We start from the raw sequence: 9,623 nt of genomic DNA on the forward strand, positions 1-9,623 counted from the left end.
CTTAACGTCTACTGCAGTTGTAGGCAAGTCTTCATTAAACACTGACAAGTGATCATATCATGATATATAACTTTATAATGGGAAAGAAAAGAAAACACAACCAAGGAAATTCATTCAGAATAAATATTGCTTCTTACATAACCCATAAATCTAATAATAGTCACTTTTTATCTATATAATACTTCTTTTTTTGTTGTTTTTTTTTTTGTTTGTTTATTTTTTTTTGGCAATCCACACATCAGAGTTTTGAACATTTTTTTCTGTTCAGATAACCTCTATAAAATTTCATAGAACTCTATACAAATCTTTAAAAATACTGTGCTTTTTTAAATTTTTTTTTCTTTTTTGAATTTTTTTTTTTTTGTTTGTTTGTTTGTTTACTCCCCTCAGACACTCAAGTTGCTCGTTTTTAAAATATCTTAAGTTCAAATAGGAACAGATTATAGCAGCATTGTCCCTCGCGAGCCTTCGGTCGCAGCCCGCCTCAACAGGCTCACCCCCTCTGTGTTCCTACGCTGAATGATCCCTTTTTTTTGTGTCATCCTCACCAGCAGCACACTGCCACACACAGGGAGGGGGGGTGAGGGAGGGGGGCAGGGCGATGATGATGATGATGAAGATGAAGGGGCAGACTGGATCGCACGGGGCTTCCCTAACTACAGCAAACATACGGCTAATGTTCACAGAACACAGAGTTTGTGTATGTTTCTCTTTTTTTTTCTCCTCAGTGCTGCACCTACATGCCTGGAGAAAAGGGGGGGGGATAAACGAAATAAATAAATAAATACATAAGCAGATGACTTTAATCTGCGCTTTACACCTGAAGTCATGAAGAATATGATGTGGAACTTTAAAAAAAAAAAAAAAAAATGCAGATCTCGCTCTGGGGGTTTCTTAAAGTGATATGTGTCCAGACGTCGGGTCGCACAGCTACCACACTTCTCTCTGAAGTGTTTACTCTGAAAGAAAATCTACTCTTCTCCATAAATAGAATTGTTTTTTTTTTTTTTCTCTATATAGATCTATACAACCAACACGGGTGCAGGTTAGTGGAGGAGGGGCGTTTTCCTGGGGAACGGTGAGCTATTTAAGGCATCCTCTAAAGGATGACGGGGCAAACGAGAACAGACCCTTCATAGAATTTATTTTATTCATTTATACTCTAAACTTTTTATCAGCACTATACATAGACTCAAATAGACTATTGTTAATCCTCTCCATCTGTCTTATATATATACACATTTCAGCACAAGGTAGACCAGTCCAAACTCCTCAGCCTGTAATCGATATCATCAAACAACTTGCAACTTCCCGTCTCTATAAATGTTGATTTAGGTTTAAATAGAACAAGAAAAAAAAAACAAAAAACAAAAAAACACAATCCTGAGAACAACGTTTGACTTCTATCTACTGCTGTGACTGGGCTCACTGGAGCACAACGTCATTTGGACAAACTCTGAGAAGCTGCCGGTGTTTTTGGTCACTGTGTTTCGTCCAGTAGTTCATGTTGTTTGATTTTATCTTAATTTTTATTCCATATGGGTGTCCAGTTTGTCCTCGGATCATTAAATGGCTTCCCTCTCTCTCTCTCTCTCTCTCTCGGCTCGCAAAAGGCCTCGGCCATAATTCAGGTGATTGTGAGGATGTCGATGGGGGACACAACTCAAGACGGTAAACACATTTTCATTAAAAGAATTTGAACTGGACGTGATAATTTTCAAGGATTATCACTTGAAAACTGAGGCGTTTTGTTTGATATCACCTGCATTTCCTCTTCTGTTCAACGGGGTGAGCGTGAATTTGATTGTTAGACATGATTTTAGATATCAACATGATATTTCTCAGCAGTGAGCAGAGCTCCACGTGCACGGCCGACACGTGCACTCGTCTTTGGCGAGGAGATAAAAGTTCGCCGCCGCGCGCTGAAATGACTTTAATGTAAGTTTCTTAGGAGCGAACGACGCGATTCACCTGCTGCTTCGTCAGCTTCGCTCGACAAAACTCATAAACACATGCAGGTCACATGACCACACACCACACTTTTCATTTTTTCAGCGTTTCAGCATTTTTTTTCCAAAGGCGAAAAAACAAAACAAAAACATGACAATATTCAAAACAACATGATAAATATTACACAGAATTATAAGACGCCATTTCCCATGATTTAGTTTAGTTGAGTTAAATTATGGGAAACAACCTTTTTTTCAACATTTTTTCAAAATCCAACAAGATTAATCTGCACAGAATTACAAGAACTGCCTCATTTCCATCATTTTAACTAAAGTAAATTAATTTGAACTAAACTAGTTATGGGAAATGGTGTTAATCTTGTAACTCTGTGTACACATGATTAAAATTAAACATGATGAATATTACAGAGTTATAAAAACTGCACCATTTCCCATCATTTTAAACTAACTAGTTAAACTGATGGGAAATGGTGTAAATGTTGTGTAATATTAATCGTGTTGATTTTTGAAAAATGTAATGTGGAATATTGTCATGTTTTTTGGGTTTTTTTTTTTTTTGTAAAATGATTCACCTTTGAAAAAAATGCTGAAACACTGAAAAAATGTAAAGTGTGATGTCCGGTCATGTGACCTGCATGTGTTTATGAGTTTTATCGAGCGAAGTTGAGGAAGCAACAGGTGAAACATGTTGTTCGCCCATAAAAAAGTCACAGTTTGTCTCTCACTCATAAATAAATATATAAATATATATCAATATTGGAAAAAAAGGAGAAAACTCTTCACGAGCGTCGTGATGCCGACAGCCACATCGCCCGCTCACACCTGTGCTTTGAGTTTACTTTGATGGATGTCTGATTATTTCTCGCAAAAAAAAAAAAAAAAAAAAAAAGTGACCGGAGGGCAGAAAAAGGCATGCAAACTTATAGGAAACACAGAATTGAAGAGGAAGCCGTGTGCGGCGGCAGATTCTCCATCTGCTGCGAGCGTCAAACACTCAGCAGGTCCCTCGTGTCATCCGGCGGCGGCGAGCTAAATAAATACATCGACGAGTAAACATCTCGCTCGGCGTCAGGAGGACGGGCGGTCTGGTTTTGTAAGGGCCTGCCAATGTCAGCCTTCTAACAGCTTTGTTATTGCAGTGTGGCGTCCCCGGCCTTCCTCACACACACATACACACACACACACACACACAGCAGACGACTCCAGGCGCAGAGGCCCGGGGTCTGAAACAGTGAAACAGTGTTCTTCATTTTGACTCTGCAAGCCTCGTGCTTCTTCACAGTATCTCTCAGTCGTCTTGCTGCAGTCACATCTCACTCTCTTTTCTAAAAAAAAAAAAAAAAAAAAAAAGATAAAATAAAAAAATAAAAATACCTCCACTTACACAGGGCGTCTCATACTTTAGCATTGTTGTGGGGCCAAACGCTGGCTAATGATGAAGAGGAGGAGGACGAAGACACAAAAGTAAAGATCAGCTCTACTGTTGCCTACAGAGTGGAGCTAAGGACGCAGCGAACTGGCCTGGTAGCACACACACACACACACACACACACACACACACACTAGGGGTGGGGAAAGAAATCCATACAGCATAGTATTGCGATATTTTGTGTGGCAATATTTCGCAAAGTATCGATATTGTATCGCCAAGTTGGTCTGTCTCTGACTGAAAATCCCATTTTGCTGCACTAAAAATGACTGAAGTGACATTAAACTTATCTTAATTTACCTCATTAGATAAAACACTATGCAGCCATAATTTGCAGTTGAAAAAAGGTCACATATCCCGACGCATGTTATCGCAATACTGCAAAATGTATCAAACACTGATACGATATTATCACAATATGATCGTATCGTGATAATATCATATTGAGACCCAGCCTATTCAATTATGTCCTCTGTAGTGGACATTAATTGATCGTCTATATCCTTTTACTCATTTGAGCTGCCCCATCAAGTCCTGGTGTACAGAGGACATCCAGGCCTTTCCAATGATATCTCATGTGATAAGGTGGGATGAGGGAAACACCCACTTTCTATTGAGCCAAAATGGCAGCTGCAGAAAAACATGCACGTTGTGAAAAAAGAAACAGGAAGTCAAATATTGTTTAGCTATTGGTTTTTACTTATGAAAATTATATATTTTCTTATTAATGGCATTGATTGTCTGTAACTGATTATCTGTGGTTATTTGATTGGTTTTTTATTTAAATTTAAAATTATCTGTTTTTTACAGTAAAATCCACCACAGTGGACGTACTGTAAAATCTAAAATAAAAATATTTTTGTGAAATTCTAAATTGTGAGTTGTTGTTTTAACTCTAAATAGACAAGAAATCACAAAAAAAGTTAAATTGGAAGACACTTTTTTTCCTCGGGTCTCAGGAGGATATCACGGGGCCTCTGGCGCTTCCCACCCCTAACACACACTCAGACACACACACATACACACATACTCTCTTCCATACAGAACAGGGTAAAAATTTTAAACAAGCCGGGAGAGGACAACACTGCAATGACAGCCAGAAAAGCCGCTATCAACCATTTCAAAGGTGGGAATTTGTGATAATCTGGTCCGTTATTTGTTTATTTTTACTGTTTTTCTCTGAACTAGTTAAACCACGTGGCAGTAATGTCCTGTCCTGTGTTTTGACCTTGTTGGATGCTGAGGTGCTGAGGGTGGGCGCGGGGGTGGGTGGAGGTTGGCGAGGGGCTGCGTGGCCCCGACACACTGGCACCTGCTACAGTGGAGCTTCTCGAGGGACCAGCGCTCACCGTGCTGTGCTCTCTCTCAGGAGAAGAAGGCCATCGTAGTAACGGTGTGTGTGTGTGTGTGTGTGTGTGTGTATACATGCCAAGTGTGTTTGTGAGTAAAGTGTGTATTCTTGTTTGGATGTGTGTGTGTGCGTCAGTTATGTGGCACTGTGAATACCTCTGTGTGTGTGTGTGGACACAAGATATGGTTTAGTGTTCAGTTTTAACACGTCGGCTAATGTTCTCATTTTGACACAAACAGGTGAAAAGCAAAAAAAGGGAGTCTATCTCAAATTTTCTCTACAACCTTAGATGCACCCAGAAATATAACTCCGGTAGGACTCTAGTGAAGAAATATTATTCTCTGAACAAACTCTAGCAAAGATAGAAAAGGAGCAACGACCAGCTCAGCTGGTTTTTCATGCACCCGCACCGGGGTGGCTGGAAAAAGTCTTCAGTATTCCAAAGCAGTTGGGTGAGCACAAGTCATTTATGTCAAAGAAACGTCCAGACCAGGATTGTTAAGTTTGTTCTTCCAGTAATCCAAAGTGTTTTGAGGACAAAGTATTCCAGAGTTTGTCTGGACGGTCCTTCCTCCTGGCCCCCTCTGCTTTCTTCGTCCTGGATGAGACGTAGCAGCTATTCTCTTCTCTCTCCTTGCAATCCCTCCCAAACGTCCCATGATCCCCTGATGCTCAGGACAGCGGGGAGGAGGAAGAGTGAGGACAAGACCGGCACACGGAGATGAGGGCGACAAAGGAGGATGAGAGAGGACAAAAACAGCAAGAGGCAGCGTCAGGTTGGACAATACTTCTACCCCAGTTCCACAACTTGCGATTGCGTCTGATGAAGAGATCGGTAAAAGTGATCAGCGACACCTCCCTCTCCTCTGCCCTGACTCCCCTCGTCACGACCCCCTCTCCTCGGGGCTTATCTGTCCTGCAGCAGCTTCAGGGCCCTCTCGATGTTCATGCGGTGGCCCACCCTCGTCACGCCCAGGTCTATCAGGTCCTCTTTTTGCAGGGAGGGCAGGTGGGCACCTTCGATCTCGTTGTCCAGGAACGCGTCCCTGTGCTCCCCCAGGTTGAGGCTCTCCAGCCAGTCCGCCACGTCGTGCTTGCTCCACAGCTCCATGGGCTTGGAGGCGAACGGCTTGCCGGACGCCGCCACCGCCTGCATGAGCGTGAGCGGCGACGGGGAGCGCGAGCTTCCGCTGCCGCCGCACGAGGAGCTCAGGCTGTAGCCGCCCCCGCTGCCCATGGGCGGGGTGGGCAGGCCGAAGACGTCGGTGAGAGTGGGCGACACGGAGGGCGGCAGCGAGGAGCAGGGCGTCAGGGAGGAGGCGGAGTCCGGCGGGCTGCAGGGGCGGGGCTGCGAGGGGAGGCTGCTGGGAGGGGTGGAGGTGAGGGCGGCGGCGGCGCTGTTGTTACGCATTCCTGAGTCTTCTGTGGGTGGCCTGGAGGAGCGGAGAGAAAACAGGAGATTATTCAGGGTCACACCGTGTTTGCTGATGATACACACACTATTTTAGCACAGCAACACACTGAGCAATGTTGAACCGTATGTTTTCTCAAACGAGTGTAAAACTCAAGATGATCTTCAAGTCAGCGTTCATCTGTTTTTGTTTTTTTGTTGTTTTTTTTTTTGATCCAAGAATCTTTATTCATGAATTTGGCGTTTAGTCATGCTGGAGTTATGACAGTGACGCCTCAGTCTGGACTGCCACACAGATTAAAAACGAGCCTTCGCTAAAATATCAACTTGAGACGATCATCCTGAACTCCATCAATGCTTCGCTCCACTGCTGAAGGGACACAAAAGTGTAGTGTCTGAAATGGACACTAGGTGGCAATCTCCCCAATCCATTTATTCAGTGGGTCCACAGCAGCTCATGTACAAGACGCATGCTGTCAGAGTCTGGCTTCACCCTGTTTGAAGATGTCAATTTTACATTTAGGCGACACTTCAATTCAGCTATTTTCTAGCTCTAATTATTGTTTATGTCTGTATCAGTGTATTTTACTTTGGTTTATTGAGGAGGCACCTGGAAACAGGTCCAATCCCCTCTGATGCGTTTGTAAATGTTGAAGTCAGCACAGTGTTTGACTTCCTATGACAGCAGTTTCTCTCAGAGACGAGGCGCAGCAGATCTTCGAGGAATCAGCCCCTTTCCTCGCCTTTCTTCACCTCTCAGCTGCAGGTGCATGAAGATGGTGGCCGTCTGAATTTGGCTTTCCTTAAAAAGGCAAATCCCTTCTAGTCCAGTGGCTTGATCTAAATTAAAAGGGAAGGCTTTTTATTTATTTTATTTTATTTTTTACAGTTAACTTACTTAAGCAGCATATGGACCTACACCAGCTGATTCTGTTTAACAAAAGCAAATTGAGTGTAAAAAAAAAAAGAAAAGAAAAAGAAATGTGGGCTTCAATGTCATTATAAAAATGAATCTCCTTGTCCTAAAACTAGTGTCACAACAATGAGACAGTAACTCGTTTGCTGACTTTATGTCATTTAGCAACAATGCTGATTAACATGCGTTTCCTTCAGTCTCACTCTCCTGCATGTTACAGCTGTAAAGTGCAGCGCCATTAACACAATAAACCATTAACCACACAATTGTGGGCTAATAGCATAGCATTATTATCCTGTTGACGCAAGAAATTTCCATTTATGTAATAAATATTACCCACAGTTAACATGCCGTTGATAACTTTTCTTTCCTACTACTGTAATAATGATGATGATTTTAGCTTTTTTTCCCCTTGCTTTTAATTACCTTTCCTATAAATCAAATGTATCTGCTTGTTTTTACTCTGTGTGTTTCTGGTTGTCTGTTTCCCTGTTTTGATTCTATGAGCTTTCACTTGCTTGCTTTTTTTTTTTTTTTTTTATTATTATTTGTTTCGTGTACTTTTGCATGTGTGCTCTGTAAAGCACTCCGGGTTGCCTTTGGGTATGAACTGTGCTACACAAATACATTTGCCGTGCATTTCCTATTATTACATTTACAGGGAGGCTGATTTTTTTAAATGTGAGAAAGTCTTCCTCTGTACATTATTTGTGGCTTTTCCAGATGCAGCACCATAGTTAACTCCCACATTCGTGAATGGGTGACAGTTGGATTTTGATTACAGTAACATTTCAACTATTTGGTTTTTGGAAGCAAAAATTTATAATGCTTTTAGTGATGTAATAAACCCCCATAATGTAAGAATTATTAATGTTATAAGGTAAGAAAGTCATTCCAGGGTTTTTACCACAGTGCTCCCTATTGGACTAAAAATTCAATAACTTTCAAAAAGCATATATACATGCATGCATGTTTTATTTTATAATTCTCAAATCTGCCAAATGTTCCCAGGCCTACAGGAAGCCACTTTTAATGCTAGCTTTATGCTTTATGAATAGTTACTGCGTTAATGGTTTATTCAGCTGATGAGCAGTTGTCACACATGCGGCTGCAGAGTCTGTGCAGCGAGTTCACTGGAGCCAGAGGGAAGCCTGCAGCATTTACTGCACCTACCAGTCCTAATGGATGAGTGTGTGTGTGTGTGTGTGTGTGTGTGTGTGTGTGTGTGTGTGTGTGTGTGTACAACAACATGGGGAGGGGGAGGTTAGCAACTGTAACTGTAAGGAGCTATAAAAATAGCCTTTACATTATGAGGGGGGAGCAGAGTAACCAGTTTCCCCTGTGAGAAATAAAAAACTGTTCTTAGCCTTCCTCTTTATAGTTTCATCAAAATAAGGGGAATAAAACCCTGCTCTACCTTTAAATTGGCATCCTAGAATCTGAGAACCCGTTTTTAATGAGTGATAGCCGGACACCTTCTAGCGCAAATCACTGGAGGGATTCAACTAATGTCTATTTCCATTTCATTTCATTTTCAAGTATTCATTTTGTAAGGATAAGAACAGGAGAAAAGGAAGACAATCTCAGCACCAATTATCACAGTTATTCTTGATTAGTTTTCTGTCAGTCAGCTGACGGTTTCAGCAGAAGCGGAGGGTGCGGTGTCAAACTCCAGATGCGCTGCAGGTGCAGTGTGTCTCCGGCTCGTTTGGCCTCCTTTCATCATCGATATCACCGACTTTAACCGTCCGAGTGAGCCAATTATTATGACAAGAACGGGCCTTTTCAGGGCAGACACGTCTCACTGAGACAGCAGTACATCTGAAAACAAGTCCCACAATGACACATGGTGTGTGTGTGTGTGTGTGTGTGTGTGTGTGAGAGAGAGAGAGAGAGAGAGAGAGAGATACCAACCCCATATTACCTGCTATCACGGACAGGGGGATGAGATGAATGTGGTGATATTTGGAGTGCAAGCAGTGACACACACACACACACACACACACACACACACACACAGCAGCAGCAGCAGCCCTCTCAGAATAAAACAACCACACCGTCCTTCAACTTCCCCCGTGGAATTCGTTCTCTGTATATTTTCCTGATTATTTCCCCAATTCCGACTGCGGGAGCACCCGCATAGAGAACAGAAAGTTCCCGCATAAACCAACTTTTGCATTTACTCGGTTTATTTGCCAAATCGAGCCAGGAGGCAGAAAACAGGCCAGCCCCGACCTCCACGCGGTCACTTTTACTTTCCCACCAATAGCGAGGCGCGGCGTGCACCCTACATATTGTTCTGTCCTGCTCTCGTAACATATGGAACAGCCCGAGGGAAGTGAAGGAGACTAAAGAGGGTCGCTCTGCCAAAGTGGAAGTGGGCCATGGTGAAAAGTGCCGCCTTGCACCATGGGTAAAAAAAAAAAAAAACTTACAGCTTCGTTTCTTTTTTTCTTTTTTCTTTTTTTTTTTTCAACACCAGCTTTTTCCACAGGAAGTCATGTTGAGGCAGCAGGATGGATGGGATGGATGCAGTCAGAGAGACA

At 42.4% G+C, this 9,623-nt stretch overlaps 1 protein-coding gene across 3 annotated transcripts in view; it reads right to left on the minus strand.

The window, feature by feature from the left end:
- Positions 1-4,401: 4,401 nt before the first annotated feature.
- Positions 4,402-9,623, minus strand: part of shank2b (SH3 and multiple ankyrin repeat domains 2b) — a 204,837-nt gene continuing 199,615 nt past the window's right edge. For all 3 annotated transcript variants that reach the window (XM_030076268.1, XM_030076260.1, XM_030076253.1), the window contains one exon: positions 4,402-6,183. In XM_030076268.1, coding sequence (XP_029932128.1) covers positions 5,658-6,183 — 526 coding nt within the window. In that variant the 3' untranslated portion in view covers positions 4,402-5,657. The remainder of the gene's footprint in view (positions 6,184-9,623) is intronic.

The sequence above is a fragment of the Myripristis murdjan genome, chromosome 3 (assembly GCF_902150065.1).
Source record: "Myripristis murdjan chromosome 3, fMyrMur1.1, whole genome shotgun sequence".
NCBI lineage: Eukaryota > Metazoa > Chordata > Actinopteri > Holocentriformes > Holocentridae > Myripristis > Myripristis murdjan.